This window comes from Lingula anatina, chromosome 2, assembly GCF_051362555.1.
Source record: "Lingula anatina isolate TDL-2025a chromosome 2, LinAna3.0, whole genome shotgun sequence".
Taxonomy (NCBI): Eukaryota; Metazoa; Brachiopoda; class Lingulata; order Lingulida; family Lingulidae; genus Lingula; species Lingula anatina.
This window is the reverse complement of record NC_141768.1, coordinates 39,851,110-39,873,228: the sequence shown is the minus strand read 5'-3', so window position 1 is coordinate 39,873,228 and position 22,119 is coordinate 39,851,110. Positions and strand designations below refer to the sequence as shown.

Below are 22,119 nucleotides of genomic sequence, written 5' to 3'. Positions count from 1 at the left end.
AACTCGCATTTTGCCTTTTCTTTTTTTTTTCTCTCTCGTTCAGATTTGTTCTGGTGTTGATAAGCTATGTAAATGGTGCCAGAGCACTGGCATTCACCTGATATGCCCCCTCATATCCAGGCACCTTATGCAACATCCCTGTTTATATAGACAGTCATAGGTCAGCTTGGGTCAACAGGACTCAGTCAGTTAATTGTCTCACACAGCCAGGACAGACTTAATTCAGTCCCTTATAACACCCTCAATCTAACTCGTTAAAAGCAGTCTTCTGTGTCTGTATAAATAACCAACCAGGGAACTATAAGGATTCATAAATTGAACAGTTACTGTCTATGGCTGCTGTTAATTTGGAGCAGGAAATTAATGGCAAGTGCAAGGAACTTTAAATAATTGACAAATGTGAACACAGTATATTTATGATTTAACCAAAATCATGTTTATCATGGAGCAAAATTAATATATTTATCTGTCTGTCCACCCTTCTTTTCATCTGATCCACGGATAAAATATTGTGGACCCTACATGAAAGAAGACCCGACTAATCTGCTGATGGTCTCCCCATCTCCACACATGCTGTCCTTGCAGGGGGTCTAGCAATTAAACCTCCGAACCTTGATTTGATCCATTTAATGGCGCGTGTGGAGGTGTGGAGACCATCAGCGGATTAGTAGGCTCTTCTTAACTTTCATGTAGGGTCCGCCATATTTGATCTGTGGATCAGTTGATCCTTGGATCTTCTGTTCTGAATGAGCCCAAATAGGAAACAAATATGTGATTTTTTTTTTTTTTTTGAAAATGCCAAAGTGAATGTCAACATAAAAATCCCAGAAGATGATACCACAGTCTGCTTGACTGGGTGGCATTTCATGCCGCTGCTGCCCAGCGTGATATCATTTTAACAACTACTTGATCACAAACAAACCTGGGTAATGATCCGTAGAGGATGGGATTTCCAGCATAGATCACATTTCTCATGAACATTCAGGTGGCAGTGAACGTAAAAAATATTTTTTTGGTAACAGTAAATGCTGATATCAGTTCAAAACAGATTTTTAGGAAGAATATGCTCCTCTGCTAATTAACTGACAGATAACCTTCAGTCAATAATTGACTATTGAGTTTTGCCAAATAAATGTATAGGTAGTAATAGACTCAAGGGTGTTTTTTTAATTGATGATGAATTAGAATAGACCACAGATCCAAATACTTGGTGAATTATTTAAAATGTGCCCAATTTTCTTTTTGTCTAGGCCTGAGTAAATGGTTAAATACCATCAATATAGCCTCACATACAAGCTCTCTCATTTTATTGAATTCATACATAAAATAAGTATGAAAGCCATCTAAGCAATTTTCATCAAAATATACTGTGAGTAAGGCCATGTAAACAAGAAATTTGCAAATAAATGAGTGGTGAAATCAAAATCTGTCCCGTGATACTCCGGTTGCAGGGTTCTTGCATTCAAAAGCAATAAAAAGGGAGTATGCAAATCAATGAGGTCACTGGGGCCAATATAGCCAGTAATGTTTGTCTATTATAAGAGCTGTCGAGAGGCGTGACTTAACAATACAAAATTTCCCTACCACAAGAGTTAACTTGGGGGCACGGCAAATAATTATTGTGGCATATATACAGATATTTAATTGTATCTCAAATGTTTTTCTCCTGACTTTTGTAACTGTGAGTTTCTTTGCCACAAAGAGGTCAGGAACTGCATATTCAAAGACAACCTCAACCATCGTCTGGCGTCACTGACTTTGTTACTGTCAAGTCTGTTTACGACAGAAGATCAATCCCTTGCCGTTATTTTTGCCACCTACTGCCCTCCATGTGCACAATCAGTATGTAATATGATGCTGCATTATTGTCATAGCCAATTTCACAACAGACGTAAAATTACATTTGTATATAATTTGACGTCAAATGTGCAATATATTGACCAGGACAGATTTTCTCACATTTCCCAAAAACAAGAAAAAAAGAAAAATATAACCCATTAGGTGCTGGACAAAATTGTCCCCTCTAAAAAACAGTATGAAGCAACTTCTAACTAAACCAACTCCTCCCCCCCCCCCCCCCCCCCCCAAAAAAAAAAAATCCTAAACATTCTCAATATTTTTTCCAAAGTGCCATGTTAATTTCAACAGAAGTAGCTCTTGGTCTATTCTGGAACTATTTACATTTGATCTGGTAATTAGAAAATACTGTGAGCCCCAGAAGAAAACTACTTAGATAATTTACTTGCTTACCAGCAGGTGTGTACCAGAATTTTGGACCATATGGCTAGCTATCTGATCTATATTTATATGTATGACATTTTTCAAAGGAATGGTGAAAAATAATCTAAATAATATTGCCTAGATTGTCACAGATATAATTTTACAATTAAATTAATTGATTTATAATTAAAACAATTTATAATGTGGATATAATTATATAAAAAATTATACAAAAGTTTAAATTCAGACTTTCACGTGTAAAATCACAACTACAGTACATATCACAGGTAAATCTGTTTTACGTTTTTAGGAAGTATACTGTCACATACATAATTGATCCAATATATTATCTACAAAGCCAATCTAATATAAAGAACAACGCCATAAATCATCCTTCTTTTCAATAATTGGAAGCAGAGAAGATGGTTGATCCCATATTTGCATGTGAACGTTTCCATCCCCAGGCAAATTTCTCATGAAGTTCAGCTTCAAACCTTCCGCGCATAGTGACACCACAAATCTCATCCCCAAAGCAACTCATTATATTATGTATTAAAGATCATTCATCATTTTATATGATCCACTTTAAAAAGTTTTACATTTGACAAAAGGGATTGACAGGAATTTCAACAACTGCTAAAAATTTCATTATTTTTCATCACCCACTTTAAGACGTTTGTCATCTTACAAAGGAGACTCACAAGAATTTCAACAACTGCTAAAGCTATACAATTCCACATCAAAACAAGCATTAATTTTATGGGTATGACAGTGTAAAAATAAATTTGACAGAAAAATTCTAAAAACAAACTAAAAAAAAAAAAAACACAAAAGATGGCCTACCTTGAATGGTCCGCTTAAAAAATGCTTTACATGCTTCACATGATGCTACACCATAATGATACCCCGATGCAACATCTCCACAAACTAAACATGTCTTCTTTACATCCCCATTTTCTTGATCTGGAGACATTGTGCTTGACGCTAGCGCCAGCTGGCTAGGAGAGGAGACCACTATGGTGCGATCATCAGGCGAGGAGGTATCACTTTGATCACTAGAGAATACAGCTCCATTCACCATTCCATTAGAAGAATAGTCTGCAATGGACACCATGCCATTAGACATAGGCTCCAGTTTCACTGTGGTGGAGTCAGCACTCATCCTCTATATTTTTTGATAGTTCTCCGTAAATGAACTTTTCAAATCTCTGAAAACAAAATCAAATCAAGAATGTATATCAAATGAACTGATCAATATAATCTCGCTGGTTTGGTTTTACATGGCTATAGATACAAAGTACCTCAATTTATTGTAAGGGGTTATTTTCAGTAATGTTACATATGAGTGATATGAAAAGAACCACTGATATCAAAAATCTTGCTGGTCCTCTGGCATTTCAAGCAGGCATGACCAATTGGACAGGCAGTTTCCACGTCTGGAGCAATTAGATAATATATATGAAATTCTGCAACCCTCTGCATCCTAATTAGCTTTTTAAGTCACTAGAGACCAGACAACATTGTTTCTTATTACATATTCTGAAAAAGATGATTATATCAGTGCACAAGGAGGAGGGCATTTTGTTTTTCACTTCAAAGAAAAAAATCCTTATATACATAACAAAACTAAATGTTCATGGCTACGACAAGAGAATTTCATATTATGAAAAGAGTAGTTTAAAATGATTTTTATTTATTTATTTTTTTTTTTTTGGGGGGGGGGGAAGAGCAAACATTCTTTTTTTTCAGTTCAATTAATGCTGAATTAAAAGCACACCTCAGTACCATGAAAAGGACTACCAAGCCAACAGAAAAAGTGCTTTATTTTCCTAAAATATTTTATTCTAAAATGATCTATTTTGCACATCAATAAAATCTGTGGAATGGTTCATCTTCTAGTTAATTAGGCAATGCTTCCAGCTGCTTAGCCAAAACTAATTAAGGTATGTTGGATACTGAGAGACAGCTGAGGTTTCTGGATGTTAAGGAAGCACCACAACCAACTTGTTTCATCAACTTAATAAAGTTCAAATGCACACTTAAAATCTGTCTTCCATCCGCAACAGGGATTTAAATCCTGAAAATAACACGACATTTACCATAATCTACTTTTTTAAAGATTCCAAATTAGTGTACGTGTTTATCTTACAGGAAAACAACACTTTTATTTCCAAGGTTTTTTTTTAATACATGAAGGTTTGCACATTTCCCAAAACAGTTTTCTCTTGCAGTCCATCCCTACTGTTAAAACTACCTGTACAGATTACTCAGATTCATGTCTTACTTAAAAAAAAACGTTTATTAAACTCAATATAACTTAAATTGAACTTCCTTATGTGTTTTGTGTAAAACCAACATTCCTACAGATTACTTTAAGTAGCAGAAAAACAATGCTTATATCTGATTGATTAGTGTATGCTGTACACATAAAATATAGACATGTAACTGATCCGAGATGGCTATCAGGTGAAGTTTACAAATTAGATATATCTATGTATATATTTAAGAATAGGTGGTAATAACTAGCAGGAAAGTTAAGAAGAAAAAAAAACATTGCTAGGACAATTTATTTATTCTTAAACAAGTACAGGAAGTAAAAAAAAATGTCACATATGCATCAATGCTCAAATGTATGTTACCCAGCCGAGTATTTCGCAATATCATCCCAATCAATTAATTATTGAGAGTTGTATTTTTGTATTTATTCATGAGAACTTCTTCTTGTTATTGCTTTTTAAGACAAGAGTACATTTGTACCCTAACCTTTTCTTATTTTGCAGAATCTTGGAACCTTCACTTTACAAGTAATTAAGGTTTACCATAAATATAATTCATCAATTAGCGCTTCCTATCCATTGAAGTTATGATAGATGTGCACAAGCCCTGCATCTAAAAGTTAACCAGGCTCCTGAAATCCCCAAACTTCCATCATAGACATTACAGTCAGGTTAATACTTTAGGAAATGCACCCATCTCCAAACATTCCCATTTTTGACAGCTTAAGTACATGAGGTACTGGTCAAGGCTACCTACACATTATCTCTATCAAGTCTAAGCAACCCTACAGGGAGTTGAAGGGAGGCTCCAGGGGTTCAAAATCCAATTCAGGTTATGCGCGTGCATGCACACGTGTGTGTATGTGCATGTGTGTGTGTGTGTGTACACGTATATATATTTCTCCACTTGGGTCAACAAAGTCCACATTTAGAACAGTGGACTAATTATGGCGACCCACTAAAAAGCTTATCATCTAATCCGCAAAGAGACACTGAATAGATTCCCCGTGGAAAAGTATTCGAGCGTGTTAACCATATTTGACCCTCGGACTAGTAAGTCCACTGTTCTGAACGCTGCCTAAGAGTAGAAAGGTTCACCTTCTCAAAAAATTTTAAAATATCTGGTTACAAGACTGGCAAAGCATTTACAGAACCATTGCTGTACTGCATCCTCTCTGACACCGTATGCAATGTCTACTAAGGTGAACCAGGTTGAAGATTCACAAAAAAAACTTCAGTCAGTTCCAGTGGCTAAAATCTTTGTTTAATACCAATGTTACATGGTCACACGCACCCATCTTACCCTACCAGGAACAGTGTCACAACACTTTCATGGACTCATTCACACATCCTTAGCCAGGGCCCTCTTTTTTTTTTTTTTCTTTTTTTATATAGAAACCATGGCTGGGTATAGTGAGGCCATTATTTACGGAAAGCCACGGAGGCTGTCAATCACACCTCTTGGCTGGATATGAAATAACATTACATCACCATGACCATGGTCATTACAACCAATGAATAAATTCTCTATATCATATCTTTAATTTTATGTATTCTGTATATCACTTGTTTCTGTAAACCTTGCAAAAGATATACCAGGCAGCAGGGCAGCTTTCCATTTGTTTTATATGCACACACATTTATTATGCCACTCCTACACAATCTTTCATCCACTGTGAATTATTTATTCACGTTATATAATATAATAACTGTTCCTTCATATCTCAGTGAGTTTAATAAAAAGAAAACAAAGGTGGAAATATATATATTTTAGACAATCCTGTGCAATTCAGAGTATCTAAGATGCAGTGCCATGGCATGCTGACTAATAATGGTACATAAAAAACAGAGAATAGTGTTATCATCCTCATATTAAATCCCAAACCAAGCCTATAAATCCTTCACCTTTTTTATAAGTCTGAATAGAAACAAGCAACCCTGACCCGCATACAAAATTAGGCATGTCCCAATTCAGTGGCCTGTACATAACTATGCCCCAAGTTTATCTGTTCTGACAGTAGCAGTCAGAAGCTCAAAACTCATAAGGCCAAGGTACTTTAAAACAGTAAACAACTAAAATAAGTGTACATGCACCTCTTCATATACTTGCAGTTCATTAAATTATTCTTTTTTTTTCTGATTCCGTAGCACATCCACAAATATCTAATACTTAGGATATCAAAAACCATGACTTGGTTGTAGGCTGCTATCACCATAGCAATAAAACATAAATCAAATAAATGACAGTTTTGTTGCAGTCCAATTGATTTCCCAATCAAGGCCAGACGGCAATCCATCCCTGGGTGCCAGTTTACACGTGCATGCTACCGCCATATGAATTCATAGTCAACTTCCTTTAACTTAACACCCAATATGGAGGACATGACATCATGCATCTTGTATGCATTTTTTATCAAGTCAATTGGTTGGAATTATACTGTCTGAGTTCTAAATTAATACCTAATTCCTATTCATTCAGATATATGTTTGCTAAGTGGTTTTTTGTATAATATCAAGATGCAGCTCTCACATACACATGGATTAAACACTAAAAAAAAACCTACTGAAAACCATGATCAACATTCAAAATACTTCAGCACTTGAGTAATTTCTTTTAATTTTGGCAATACATAACATAGAGTTATAGAGCAAATAATAAAAATACATGCTTTGGACTAGCAATCTAACCTTCTTTCCTTTGGTAGTGCCAAACATAGAAATAAACTCAAATCACTAGGACTGTAAATATAACGAAGTTTACTTCATTAAGTATTCATTATAAATCTTAAAAGTTACACCATCACTTACAGCATCATATAGGGGTGCTCATGTGAAGACTGCAGAAAAGGAGGACTATAACTTAGGAGGTTAACTCAGTGGTTCCTCTGATAAATATATCTGCTTTGAATATCAATTTTGTAAACTGATGATAAGATTTTTATTTAAAATTGATCTTTTCAGAAGCGATCTCTTGGACAATGGAAAGTGAAAAAGACTAATAGGCTTACTTTCTTCTAAATGAAAGCAACCAAGTAGAGGTACATGTTCACAAGTACCACTTCACTAACTCCATACATGAATACACTGACAGGATACATGTACTTGGCACACTTAAGTTTTTATCAAAATGGCATAATGTTACCATGACATCAAATACTGCAAATTCAATCTTTAATTCAACAATTTCAACAACAATTTTAAATAGCATTTATAAATATGCCTCAAAAGCATTAAGGTTGCAAACGGCTTTAGAGTGAATTTCAATGTGATCAATATGTATTTCAGTTAAATTTGAACTGTTTTAATGAGATCTTTTTACAACATAAATTACAATCACAAAGTGTCACAGCTGTAGCAGAAGTGTTAATGATTTTATTACACCTATTTAAATTCTACATCAAACATACTGTGCAGATTAACCAGTTAAAATATTCCTCTTTTTAAAGTATAATAAAAAGTTAAACTATTCAACCAACAAAAGTACTGAATTTGTCTTACACATGCTCAATGTAAAGTATAATGGATATCCAGGCAGCCTCATGATTGATTTGAATTCCAGTGGGACATTTACTTTTGGCAAAAAGACATTAGCTTAATAATATTTCATCAATTAACAAGCATGCAGTGTTACAAGCTCGCATACTGTGTCTAAGCTATATGATGTACTTACACCTTTCAATTTGTATTAATTTAATACAATTTATATGGGTTACCTAGACTATATATATATATCACCATATCCAGATCAGATCATAAGTGACATGCTCACTGCGAAATGTACATATATGTATATACAATTAATGTACCGTTATGTACATTTCGATTGGCTTTTTTCTTCGTCAGTTGATATTACTGACAACTACAGTTAACAACACTGACAACAAAAACTGATCAAACCCGCAGTACCAATTCCACTTACTTAAATTTTAATTGAAATATTTTACATCCGGCACGTGTAACCGGCATATCCACTATCACAATGGCGAATTTCGCTGGCTTGAGTCGACAGGAGATCAAGGCATGATCGAGAGAGGAATTCCCAACACCAAGTCCAAAACAAAATAGAGGCGTTAACTCACCTTCACTTGAACTTAATAAGCGGTGCTATGCCTTCTTGACTGCATAATAATCCGTTTGTGAATGAACTGCAAAGAGATTTCCAAGCACTTTCATTAAGAGACTTAGCGCCGAATGGTGCCACAACATAATTTCTCTTAGCTATAAATATATACCGACCCAGCTGTGACGTCCTTGACCCGCATGACGTAAGCATTGAATGTTCTAGACGAATCAAATGCGTTGATTTTGGACGCACCTCCAAATGATTAAAAGAAAACGAAGATTTCGGTTTCCAAAGAATGCTTGTTGTATTAGAGTTATCTATATTCAGATACATTCAGCCACAAATCGATTTAAAGTTTAACAGTTTAATATTTTGTGTAAAACTTTAAGTATTTTGCACTGTAGAGAAAAATGAGATATCATATAACTTTATTAAATAATTTCCCATCATAACCACATTAGATCAACTCATAAGTTCTATAGCAGAAACGTTAATATACAGATCACAAGTATTATAGTAGTATCATTTTTTTTATCCTTGATGTAAGCAGCAAATATTTATTTTAAATGAATAGTTTCCAGCTATCGGTTGAATGTTTTGGCATTCCAACATTTAGTTTGACCCAGAACGTGCTGATGCTTAGCCCAATGCGCATGCTCGTGAAATTTGTCATTGACTCAAGGTCAAGGTTACCTTCAAACCATGTTTATTTTTGGCAGAGACGTCAGAGGTTTGATGTTTATGTTGGTTTGACGCAAGAGCAAGTAACACTTATTCAGGGAACATTTTTTCAAACAACGATATTGCTGGGTATGGAATTTTTACTCCCAACCTAGGAGGTAACCCTGGGGGTAACAAGTTTACGTACTAATCTTTATTATGCTCTTTCATTCATTTAGCCCTTGTGATGGGGTCTGGAGCCGTGGAGACTCGACAGCAGTGAACGTGTCAGGCAAGGTCATGCCATATCCCGGAATACTTTATATAATTCTGAAAAAGGCGTTATCTTCGGAGTTGTCCTGGCATTGTCTGAATTTTGACTTTTAGTTTCAATTCTTACTACAGTTTCATGTCGGCTGTTTCAGGTTGTATTGGTAAAATAAAACTGCGTATGCGTACTATTAGTTTGTGGACTCGGGGGGTTTTCTCTCAAAATGAAAGAGGACAGTCATCAAATTAAGCAACTAAGTGCAACGTCTCCTAAAGTCAAATGCAAGGTGTGGATTGGCACAATAATATTGTGACTTTTTTTACAATTTTGCCCAAAGTGGATAATGATGGGAACACAATGTACTTCTCACATTTCAAGTGACTGCTGGCGACAGAATTGTCTGACTGAAACTGCCATATGAAACACCATTAGTTTGGATACTTATGAAAATTGATATAATTTCATTTGTTGGGTGCTTGCTGCATTTTACTAGTTCTTCAGCTGGATGATCCATTATTGGCACTGTGTTTGGACTGACACAATTAATGAATAAATAATTAATCACTCGTGGCTTATGGTGTACAGTTGAGTATATGACTTTAGTGGAGAGAGATCCCATGTATGTTATCCTTTGGTCAGTCTTGTTCAAGATATTTTTACCTGGTTTGAATATTATTTATTTTGCATCAAATAAAAGCCTTCTTTATGTACATGTACTTTAAGTTGTACATGTATACATTTCCTGCAATAAGCAAGCACAGTGTAGTTCAATCTTATTATTTGCAAAAATATATGATAAATATGGTTTATGTGTCACCATTGTTTCTAGAAAATTGAGCTAATTGGTAAATGGCTGTGTTAATGTGCCTTTCACAGACATACCCTGTGCAAGCTTCAATTGCCAGCCCCTTGCTTGTACAGTGTGCCTAAATTGCGCAATCAGGCCTACCCAACTACCAGACGCGGCACCTACGGATCCTGAATAAACCGGTATATCAGACCACACAACCCATTTTCAAGGTGTGTGTCAGATCGCATTACGGAGTATCATACCCCATCACAAATTTTGTAGGCCTTCCTGTCATCCGGGTATGGCGGCCGTTTTCGTCAAGTAGGAGTTGCATAAATACAACAACATGGTGACAGACGACTATCTCAATCTCGTCCATCCCGCTAGCCATGAAAATATTTAACCCCCGACAGAATATGCTTCCACTATCAAAATTAGGTCTACTTTTCTAAATTAATATATAAGTTTGGACGTTCTTATTTACAAAACATCATTGGCTATGTTTGAACCTAAATTTTATGTTAAAAAATTGCGGTATTGTCAGATTTTTAGCATAAACAGGGAAAATTGCAGCAGCGCATGAATCTAGATGAGATGCACTACTTGCCAACCCTGCTTAGGATCATCGCTATCACATCGCAGGCCAGGCAAAATGGGTGAAGTGGCTGATACTACGTGATGCGATCTGACACACACCTTGAAAACGGGTAGTGTGGTCTGATATACCGGTTTATTCAGGATCCGAAGGTGCCGCGTCTGGTAGTTGGGTAGGCCTGGCAATACACTGGAAAAAACGAGTCCAGTTGCAATTAAACAAAGGAAAGGCTATACCACCTAGCGGTCAGTGAGTGTGAACAACTACTCACGTCAGTCTGATGAAGGCCTTCGACCAGGTTGGCCGTAAGCTAACGGTACGGAAAATTTTAGGCTTGTGTCTGAGAATTTTCATATTTATCCAACAACCAAGCTAATGAACCTTTTTGCTCAAAGGAAAGGGTCATTCTCAACAAAATAGGGTGACATAAAAGCAATTAATTACTTAGTTATATATTTTGTTTTTATATCACCTTATTTTGTTTGAAATGACCGTTTCCCATGTTTACTTGCCACTGGACTCATTTTTTCAAGTGTATAGCACTGTATTGCAGTAGTTTGTGCAATTTAGGTACATCCCTTAAAAGGCTTTAATTTCAGGTGTATGCAGTGGCTGATAAGAAAAGGGAGGGGGCATATTGAGCACATGCTTCCCCCCCCATTTCGAAACTTCAAAAATCCCCTTCTCTCTTATTTTCTTCCATCTTTTCCTCTTCCTTTCCTCTTAAAAAAGGATAAAAAGCTAAGAAAAACTTAACAAAGTAATTTTGTATCTTGTGCCCCAAATATTATGATAAAATTAACCTCTTCTTCTGTTTTACATTTCTTGGCGGTGTTTCCCCCCCCCCCCCCCCTTTTTAGCGAAATCCTAGATCCATTTAATTAGTGGATTTAAATCCAATTTTTAATATTTTAATGTGACACCTAGTAGCATATGCACATTCAATGATTTCAACAATTCTTTTAGTACATTCTTGTGACCATCTAAAAAAAATCATATACTATCACTTGAGGAGACATGGTCTATTGCACAATTCCTTAACATCAGTAATTTCCTCCAAGTGTATCTACCTATCGTACACTGGTGAACTAATAATATTCGATAGCAAATAAGATTGTGGAAATGGAAGAAATCCCCAAGAAATTCTTTCTTATTACATCCAAGGCTTGATATTCAAGTAACATTAATCATTTAAAGTATGCATAGTATGTGCAATGTGTGCCTTTTGTACTCCAAATATAGGGACATGCATAATTGTCTAAATTAAAAGTACCTAAATGCCAAGATGAATTCAATAAACTATTTCCATAAATGGATGCTGTTTGGTACAGTATAACAGGATGAAGGTGGTAATTTTCTAGTTTCTAGGTTCTCCTTGAAGTCACTTGTACCTGTCAGTACTTAAGCTTAGATATCCAGTTTGGACAGGTTCATTGGTTGTTTACTAAATTGTACCTACTGACAATCTCAATAGAAAACTTTATTGACTAATTCCCCATAAAATCTGTGGATGAATTAAAAGTTTAAAACATTTCATATTTTATTTAAAACCCAAATAATGATTGATTGACATTGACTCACTTTTTTCCATCTAATTTCCATTCACTTTTGGCTTTGTATGCTAGGTACTTATCCCAGATGAGACCTCATAACACCCTGTGTTACAAACTCTCCAGGCTATAAATAACCACACCTTGTGTCTCCCACTGTATATCATTTGCAATTAAAGTTCTTTTTGGTTCCTTCAAGCTAAATATTGTTCAAGTTACTTGAAACGGCAAGGGTATGCTTTAGTGTAGAGGTTTGTTTCAACATATTTTTGAAGCGCAGGGTGCATTCAATAGACCATGTTTAATTCTTTCTTCATTTCTTCTTTTACAGAACAATACCTGTGAATATTTCTTACCCCAGAATACTCCTTTCATCTTGACTGTTAGAGGTGCAATGGCTACAATAAGAAGGCGTCCTATACATGATGAAACCGAACAAACTCATCCTGGTGCAGAACTTGGGGAGGGAGATTCCCTGTTGCACAAACTGAAAGTCATTGGAGTTTGTACATCCGCTGGAGTTGTATTTGGAATTGCTATGGAAAAAGGAAGAGGTATGTTTTTTTTGTGTTTTCATAATCAGATTTGTGTATGAGGAAGGGGGCTTTGTGTGTTGTGACCTATCTTTCTTGTGATTTGAACAAGGAAGTAGTTTTATTACTTATAAGATGAAAACGATTTAAACCCATCTTACCAACTCTACCAAAATATTTTGCTGCCAGCAATAGTCATGTCATACAACCTGTTAGGCTTTATTTATTTTAGAGAATCACATTTCATGAGTTTTAGGCAGTTTAAATACAGAAAAATTGATAGAATTAAAGAAAACAAAGGCTTGTTGGAACTGGCATTTGCCCTACTCTTCTGGAGGGTAGTAAATCCCATTCACAGTGGTATTTTGAACTGTGGTTAAATTCCTACCTTAGTTTTATTGGTATTTGTCTCCTGTAGTTCCTTTCTATTCATGTTTGAAATAAATGCACATGGCAGTTAGGAATCTGTGTGGTTTACTTTCTACCACAGTTGTTTTTAAACACGTAAACACAAGATGCAAGTCAGGGGCAGATTTAAGCCGTCTTCTGGGTCTTCCGGAAGACGGTTAGATTTTCAAGTTTACACTGAGGGGTATTTTATTTTCTCTGATGGAAGATGGTCAAAAATGAAGGATGGATCAACAAAGATAATTTGGAAGACTTGTCAGATAAATAGCTCTGTATCCGCCCCTGCAAGTGCCACTGGCTGTTAAAATTTTAAGCAAATGAGCAACCAGAATTCTACTACATAAACCCCCTTTCTGCGTCCTTTGTGGGACCATGAAACTGGCATCGCTGTGATCATCAAAAGGAGGTGCAAGCATCACTTTGGTTGCAGAATGAATACTCAACCATTAGCCAGTTGTCAGCATGTTAAGTTTTTTTTTTTTTTTTTTTTTTTTACTGTCTGGCTACGAGACACAAAATGGATGCCGTCCAGTGTAAAGGGAGCTTTAATGGATTGTTGTTGATGTCTAATAACTTTGTTTGAGAACTTATGTGGCACATAACATGCTTTTAACTGTTCAGAGAGAGTTTTTATTTTTTAACTATTTAAAAATCAGGAGTATCAATGACAAATTTACCATTTCCGCAAATACATGATAATAATAATATTATTATTATCATTATGAATAGATAAATAAATCCCAACAGTGAGTGCACATGATCTGCAGTGCTCAAGAGTGCTCATGAGGCAGCAACTTCGGAATTCGAAGGTTAATTGGTGTTTTTGGTTCAATATGAATGTAAGGAATCGGATTTAGATTGCTAGCATGCTTTATTGGTTAATTGAACCCCAGGTTAATGTCTCTGATTATAGAGGTGTCTGGCACTAGTAGAATGTATAGGTCATATACATGAAATATATATATATAAATATAAAATAGGGATGTTAAATAATCTGTACCTCAAATTTTGATTTGTAAAAAAAGTCAAACATAATTTAGTGGAATCTCATGTGGTTCTCTACATGGTATTGCTTTATAACATTATATCATCAAAAAACTAAAAAAAAAAAAAAATGGAACCTTCATATATGGAACCTTCATAGATGCATGCACTGTATATTGGCATACCATACCTGTGGACTGTGTAGTAAGAAGGGGCAGCCAGATGTATGATTGTGTTGTTGTCTTTTCTATAGCAGTGTTCTGCCTTGGCTGGAGATGAATATGCATGTGCTTTAGTTACAAACATATCCAGTTGCATGTGTCTTACTTCAATTTTCATGATTCTTTTCCATGGTTAAAACCCAGTGTTTGCTTTTATTGTAAGAATTGATTGTAATTATCTGACTCCAGTTTGTTTTGGAAAGGGACACACTGTTATAAAGACGATGTTACTGGTACTGTTGTTGTAATGTGAAATTAGCTTTGGTTATATTTTTGATTTATTTGAACCATGTAGACTGTGATCATTAACTTTCACATTTTGGGGTAGTTTTGTCAAATGAATGTGCCCAAATGCAAGCAATAAATCCTTAACATCAACAGCATTGTGTTCATTTGGTGGCTAATTGCATTTATGGATAACATTATTCATATAAATATGCTATCTGTTTGAGCAGAAATTGAAATTTATGCCAGGCAAAAGTGTGAAGATGTTTGCTATTTTTGTTTTCAGTCTTTGAACCCGAAGTTATCCGTTCCCAAATGGTGTTTGAAAAATATATAATGCTGAAAATGTTCCTCTCAGCTGTTTCCTCAGGTAAGGGACAGATCACACCTATCGCACCAGTCACACCAACCACAATTGCCTGATACTAACTGTCTGCTGACCCTTTGGAATGTGTTGTCTTAGGGGTTTTGAAAACCAATGTGCCATTCTACTTCATCTCGCATGTCATGTAGGGCACAGAATTCTTAATAAGTGATAGACACTGATATGTTGCATGTGTACTCTACATACTATAGCACTTGTAGATTTAGATATAGACACTAGTACTAGTTTTAGTTTCTGTGAATGCAAATCTCCATTATAAAAGGCAAACCAAATATGCTTCCAGGTATGTTCTCTATGTCTGTGTTGTCCATGTTGCCAGTGACCCAAAGAAAATTTCAGAAGGCACAGATAGAATACGTAGCCTGTCTTAACAACAAAGGACTACTTACAGTAACTCTTGGGGCAGGGCTTTTAGGAGTAGGCATGACCTTGTCTGGAGCAGTAAGTGTCATGCATATATGTGTTAGTGTATAATATTATACACATTTGCTTTTTACTATTTATTAGATTTTTTATCACTCACTATCCCTGCATTATTGCTGCAGCCATTAGAATAGCTATATAGGAATGCACGTATAATGTATAAAAATTAGGGAGCTTTACTACCTTTTTTTTTAAAAAAAATTATAATTTATTTTCATTTTTGTGGATGATGCTTTATAAGCTGAAATTTTCTAAACATTACAATGATTTATCTATAATGTTTATCCGTAGGTCTAAGAAGACCTTTGCAATGGCTGCGTAGATAATACATAATATTTTCAATTCACTTTACAAGGTTGCTCAGTGCTGTTATAGTTTATTTCACAATGTATTATCTGTTGGTTTTTGTAGTGTCCAGGAATGGTGTTAGTTCAGGTTGGTGCTCTTGCTGAAAATGCAAGTAAGTCATTTGAATTCCTTTTGAACCAGTTAATTTGATTTGAGTTTTTTTTTTAATGAGTTTAGATCCTGGTAATGATAAGATCACATTTAACATTTTTGAAGTGAATTGCAATGATTTTGGAGGTGAAGAGATACATGTAAAATGAAATTGAGTAAATAGATACAATATATTCTGCACTCATTTTTTTTCTTGCTGTTTTGGGAAATATAAGCTCTCCAGCCATTATGTTAATAATTTCATCATTTTAGTATACACCTTCTCTGGAGCTTTATTGGGTGCTGCACTGTATGGATTTGTGGAGCCAGCTGTGGTGAGACTTACCAAACCCAGCAAGCCTATGACAGTATTAAGGTATATCTAATCAACATATTTCACCTAAATTGATATAATTTGTTAATGTATAGAATTTTATTTCTCCCAAGCAGCTTATGTTAATTTTGTCTTTGTTGGTTTGTAAGTTAACAGCCTAGATCAAAGAGTTACAGACATTTTGATAGATATTTTGAGGATTGGTCAGAAATGGTCTAATCAACTTTGAATTGATCATATTGTAATCAATCCAGCAATTTATTAATTGATAATAATAATTAAGTTTAGCTGCCTTGACAGAGGTCTGTGCTCTCTGAGTGTTTTTCTTGTTGAAAATTTGAATTGCCTTGATACAAATGATATCCTGACAATGTTTTAGTCTTGATGGTGCCACACACAGCCCATACTTTGTTCTTGCACTTCCTATGGCGGCCATGTTGGGAATGGCGGTGGCAGGACTGGAACTGTGGAAGCCATGGCAGACTGAGTTAGCAGTAGGTTTTCATCGCCTATTTTAGTAGATCCAAATTGTGAAGAAAAAAAAATTTTTTTTTTTTTTCAAATTTACTGCAGTGTTAGACTATTCGCTAGATTGGTCTGAGGAGAACATTTGAAGGAATTTGTGTAAACATTTAGGTTTTCTTTGAATTGTCAAGAATGCTGCACGTATAGATAACCAGTGTACTAGTTCATACACCAAAACTTTTTTATTACTTCGCAGATTTTTGAATGCACTTTGCTCGAAAAAAAAAATAGACCAATAAAGCATGGGTACTTAGTAGTAAAATATTTGATAAGAATCTCTTATGAGGTGTGCAGCCTTAAGAACTGTTCTTGTAGGTTGACAGTGCAGTAGGAACATCCTGGCTGAGCGCTAGAGCCTGGCCCCCAGCCTTAGCAGGGGCTATCATAGGTCTGCTACAGGTGCCCATCCTTCTCGCAGTCAGCGACACTCTAGGGGGAAGCAGCAGCTACTGTACAATAGTCAGTCAGTTACTGGTGAACAGACCCCTGGAGAATTTGTCATCCTATCTGAGAAAATTCAAGAAAGGAATGGGAAACTGGTGGCAGGTGGGTCACCCGTTTTTTTTTTTTTTTTTTTTTTTTTTATTCTGTAGGTGGAGTGTAACATAGCTGAGGGGCATGCGGATATGCCCAGTTTGGTATGCAGGTGCGGTACACATATAAGTGACTTCATCCATAACAGCAGGGTAATACAGTTTTCAATTTTTGGAGTACAATTTACTGGTCCAATAATTTAACAAATCAGTTGTTGTTGTTGTTGTTTTTGTTAAGTGAAATAAAAATCAGGTCTGACGATATAAGATGATGGAAAAATGCTGTTTATATCATTTGGTTGATGGCTTTAGATAATCAGCTGACCTTGGGGTCAGACAGAAACATATCATCTGTCACCACAGTACAAAACTCTTTTTTACTTTAAATCAAAATGCTGTGCATTGTGTTACATACCACCTGTGTGAAGTGAATATGCAGGAGTTAAAAACATTTTGTTTACCTCCTGTTTACTTCCAGATTTACAAAATAAACAACATTATAATTATAATCTGAAGGCTTTGATTTTTCATTTAGTTTTACCTTGTCATATGTTTGGTTTTAGGCCCATACCAATAGTGTACCTATAAATGTTCGTATTTTTATAAGCAAGCTAGAATGTACACCTTTCTTTTAGAATATGAAAAGAGGTTAAGACATTAGCATTAAACATGACACCTTCGGTCAGGACTCTGGTATTCCTACATCTTAAAATCAGATTACATCCCAGGAATTAGATCACAAACAAGTAATTCAACTGAAATAATATTATTCTCTCTTCCAGGTATTCTACGTCAGTGGTGCTGTGCTGGGTGGTTACCTGTCTGCCTCTGCCTCCGGATCCCTAGGCACAGCTAGGGGGGTGGCACCACTGTCTGCATTGACAGGTGGTGCCCTGATGTTGTTTGGTGCTAGGCTGGCTGGAGGCTGCACCAGGTGGGTAACACAGCAGTCTGTCCCACTAGGCAATTACACACTTAAAAGGGGCACCAGACCTGTAAAAAAAGTTACTATTATACTTAATACAAGCCCACTTTTAGACCCCCAATTGCTAGATGGACTAGTAGCTTAAAAGTCTCTGGCACTATGGCAGATAATCAAGATTTTGATGGTGCATTCAGATATGTTACCATCTAATTACAGCCCATAGAAATATTTCATACCTAGGTCATTATCTTGTGCAGCACTAGCTTAAAAATGTCAGAGGTAATATATTCTTCCTGCATGGCTATTGTTATCAGAATAGTATGTGCATATCTTTATATAGGGGCCATCGTTTTAATTTTAATGATTGTAATTTCTTATATTTAAGATTTATTTCTTTATTTTTCAGTGGACATGGGCTTTCTGGTGTTGGCCTGCTTAATTTACTGTCATTTGCGGCTGTGCCAGCCATGTTTGGAGGAGGCATTCTAGCAGCTTTAGTCCTGAAAAACTTAGGCACTCTGTGAAAAAAATCTGCAAAGATTAAAAAAATATGAGATCTGCTGACAACATGTTTGACTTCTACTACTGCACTCACAACATCTTTTTAATTTGAACAAGTTACGTTTGCCACCAGACCAAGAAGTAATTCTGAAGTTTGTTTACTAAGCAGCTTTTTTTTTTTTTTTTTTCTAAGCAACTATTATTTTTTCCATATTAGGTTTTAGTATGGTTTGGTTGCATTTAGAGAAAGTTTAAAATGAGCTAAGTCATTAACTTGTGATATTAACAACAAAGATTTGAGATTCCTGTTAAAGTGACAAACATTATATTGTTTGATATGATTTATCTGTATTTTAAGAGACATTTTGAGGGGTCTTGTTGTTTAAATGCAATTAACCAATTTTCTGGCTTACACAACCATTTTTAGCAATAGCCAACCATCACTATTAGGCAAAACTTGAACACACCGAAAAGAAGAAAGAAAAATATTTTGGAATACTTATCTTCACGTCATGTGAGTTAAGGAAATAGTTCAATAGCAATGTGCCTTTCAGACATTATCACTAGCCACTTTTTCAAAATCTATCAAATTTATCACTTAAAACTGTTGCAGTTTGTCACACTTTAGCACCTTTTGCAAATCTCTAGAAGACAGCATTCAGTTTCTTGGGAGAAGTTTTTATTCATGTCAGTTGTTCCTTATTTAATAATTATTGTTCATTTTGCACATGGTAAAAATATAATGATTTTGCCTTTAAATGGTAGAAGAAATAGAATGTTTTTAAGAGACATTTGATACTATTTAGACCAAGTCATGTTGACAGCTGTATTTAAATATTCATAATTAGTTGTAATGTCGATGTATAATCTTTACATTCCACACACGTTTGTATAAAAAATAAATCATACAATACTAAGATATTTGACTTTTATATCAGCACAAGTTCCTGCAATGGTGTTTTCCCTTGCAAACAGGAGATATAGTTGGTAACTTGATCACCAACTTCACTGACGGTTGCATAACTGCTTGCATATCAAGTACTCCCAAGTTGAATCAAGTAATTTTCCTATTATTCTTTTATTATGTTCAATGGTTCTAGGTGCAGTATTTGTGGAAGTTTTGTTGACTACTCTAAAAGAATCCCACAAAGATATTTACAATTACCTTAGAGAAAATGTCTTGCCCCCTATTTTTTCCAAGTGATGGAGAGACTCATTTTTGCAGCCAGATTGTATATTTTGATAGTTTATAAATTCAACTTAAAATATTGTTGTAAGAATATGTTTGTATAGGTCATTGTTGGCCATTCTTAAGTTTTTATAAGTGATTTTTAGATGAAATAAACACCAGTTTCTTTTTCAATAGAGAATGTCATATTTTGGTCAAGTATTTGATCACTAGTATCTTATTGACGGCCATTTTGGAGTTCTTTATGCTGTCGAGCATTTGAAAGTAATGATTGCATTTCCAACAATTGATTTTTTATCTCAATTGTAACAAATGGTGCCATTTGGTACGGTATAGAACTATGATTCAGCCAGTCAAAATTCTAATTTCAAGAGGGGACCATTGGTGTGATTTTTTTTTCAGAAATCGAAGGGGGTGTTACATGTAGGACCCCCCTGACACCCCCTAAATCTGCCACTAAAAACTAATGCTCCTAGTCCCGTTGCGGAGTATAAGTTTCTATTTAAGTACCCAGGCATTTTATATATTAATCGGTATGTGGGGCTTTAAGTAAGTTGAAATGTTACCCCCGTCTTAATTATGTTTTCACGATGAAACAGCGATTTTTGAAAGCCGTTAAGAGTCGTTTGATGGTTGTTTTGAACATAATGTATCACGGGCCTCAGTTTAAATGGCATGAAAACACGGAAACAGCAAAGATAGTGGTATTGAATAACTATTTCTGCACGGTTTCTTTTCACGTGCGCACACCCTCATACACATGTATAATCAAAACTGTGTGAAAAAAAAAACAGTCGCGGCTAATCAAGCTGATAACAATATCCGCCAACAGTGTATCGTTTCGTAAACTTTTTCACTGTACAACTTAAGAAGTGTTATTCATATTTGAAACAATAAATCCAATTTTGCCAAGATAGCAGTGGTTGGTACGACGAAAAAAGTAGATTGAAAATATTTTATTTTAAGGTTTAAAACATCAGGAAGTTGCCTTTTTAATTTAAGATGTATTCTCGTGACGAGACAGATGACCCGCATTTTTGATACATATTAAACATTTCCATGTAGTTGAAGTTAATGAACTTTAAATACTTTGAGAGGCAAATATTAGCGACAACTAATTGTTATTTATTGGTATTTATTGTGGCATTCTTCTGCAAGTAATTACATGGCAATATCACCCTATATAAAAGTTACATAAATGATATATACTTTGATAATAAGATGAATGTTTTTGCATTATTGATGTCAATTGTGGTAGAGCTAGCGTATATTGCCCCCCAACTTTAAACAAAATATACATATATACAGTAAAATCAAGAATGATGTTTATTTATGTATTTATTATTATATATTTTAAATTATTTTTACATTCCGAGTTGAGTTGATCATCTAGATACATTTTTCTCTCGGAGAAATTGACTCTTTTCGTTTCGCTTGCGTCCACATTAGGTAAACACCATCTTCATCATGCATATTCCATTTGATGCAAATTATGTGCAAGTATGGTCAATATCCGCCACCTCGCGTCGACGTGTTACAAGTCTAGCGCTGATTACACCATGTTTCAGATTTAACAGGCCACGTTTCTATCATCGGAATGCCCCTACCTTGCTGATAATAGAGGTCCTTTTCCAGTAATCTCAGCAACTCGGGATGCATATTATATCGTGCGTTTTCTCCCGCACCACAGACGCACCTTAATACTAGCTTTTGTTGCCGCACCAATTATCTTATGCTGATAGTTCCCATGTATAGGCCCCGAGCTGCTCTCTAGCCTTTCCTGTATTCCTTTTGTGTGATGGTCTACGTTGAAGCGTTATGCACCATTCATCACTGAACACAAATCTGAGCACAATTCAAATCACTGACATATGTGATCTGATATTCTTCAAGTGTTAGTTGAGCATTAACCTTTGGTGACAGTTCAGTCCTTCTATGACTAAATAACTGAAATTATTTAAGAAACATGAGATGGAAAACAAATTTCTAAGGCACTCTGGCTGCTTATCCGGTCACCTGAAATACAAAAAGTTTTATCTGAAGTTCGATCAGTTCGCCCAGATGCGCAAT

The 22,119-nt window shown here is 35.4% G+C and overlaps 2 protein-coding genes and 1 long non-coding RNA gene across 10 annotated transcripts in view; 1 reads left to right on the top strand and 2 right to left on the bottom strand.

Annotated features, from left to right (window-relative positions):
- Positions 1-8,765, bottom strand: part of LOC106173618 (estrogen-related receptor gamma) — a 33,623-nt gene extending 24,858 nt beyond the window's left edge. Inside the window, exons 1-2 of one of the 2 annotated variants that reach the window (XM_024077121.2) lie at positions 8,576-8,765; positions 3,064-3,428 (exon numbers count right to left, since the gene is read on the bottom strand). In XM_024077121.2, coding sequence (XP_023932889.2) covers positions 3,064-3,382 — 319 coding nt within the window. In that variant the 5' untranslated portion in view covers positions 3,383-3,428; positions 8,576-8,765. The other variant, XM_087006052.1, reaches the window with a different exon arrangement.
- A 434-nt stretch (positions 8,766-9,199) lies between these two features.
- Positions 9,200-20,235, top strand: LOC106173630 (uncharacterized). Of its 7 annotated transcripts, none has more exons than XM_024077119.2 (10): positions 9,200-9,369; positions 12,757-12,979; positions 15,083-15,166; positions 15,465-15,622; positions 16,016-16,064; positions 16,316-16,418; positions 16,756-16,870; positions 17,217-17,447; positions 18,217-18,368; positions 18,766-20,235. In XM_024077119.2, exons 2-10 carry the CDS (start codon positions 12,820-12,822, stop codon positions 18,881-18,883), a joined length of 1,170 nt encoding a protein of 389 aa, XP_023932887.2. In that variant the 5' UTR covers positions 9,200-9,369; positions 12,757-12,819; the 3' UTR covers positions 18,884-20,235. The 7 variants fall into 7 exon arrangements, with proteins under 7 accessions (XP_023932887.2, XP_023932885.2, XP_086862169.1 ...); XM_024077117.2 differs by having other exon boundaries at positions 9,209-9,398; XM_087006043.1 differs by having other exon boundaries at positions 9,226-9,516.
- Positions 17,647-22,117, bottom strand: LOC147763690 (uncharacterized). The gene is made up of 2 exons (XR_015333102.1): positions 21,657-22,117; positions 17,647-18,427 (listed from the first exon to the last, which is right to left on the bottom strand). It is a non-coding gene; the product is annotated as an uncharacterized LOC147763690 (long non-coding RNA).
- Positions 22,118-22,119: the final 2 nt, after the last annotated feature.

Bases quoted from the DNA above. Each gene is read 5' to 3' on its own strand.
- LOC106173630 (XM_087006043.1), top strand. From the start codon at position 9,439: ATGCTCTTTCATTCATTTAGCCCTTGTGATGGGGTCTGGAGCCGTGGA. The intron at 16,065-16,315 runs GTAAGTCATTTG...TCATCATTTTAG, and splicing joins TGCTCTTGCTGAAAATGCAA to TATACACCTTCTCTGGAGCT. The intron at 18,369-18,765 runs GTGGGTAACACA...TTTATTTTTCAG, and splicing joins CTGGCTGGAGGCTGCACCAG to TGGACATGGGCTTTCTGGTG.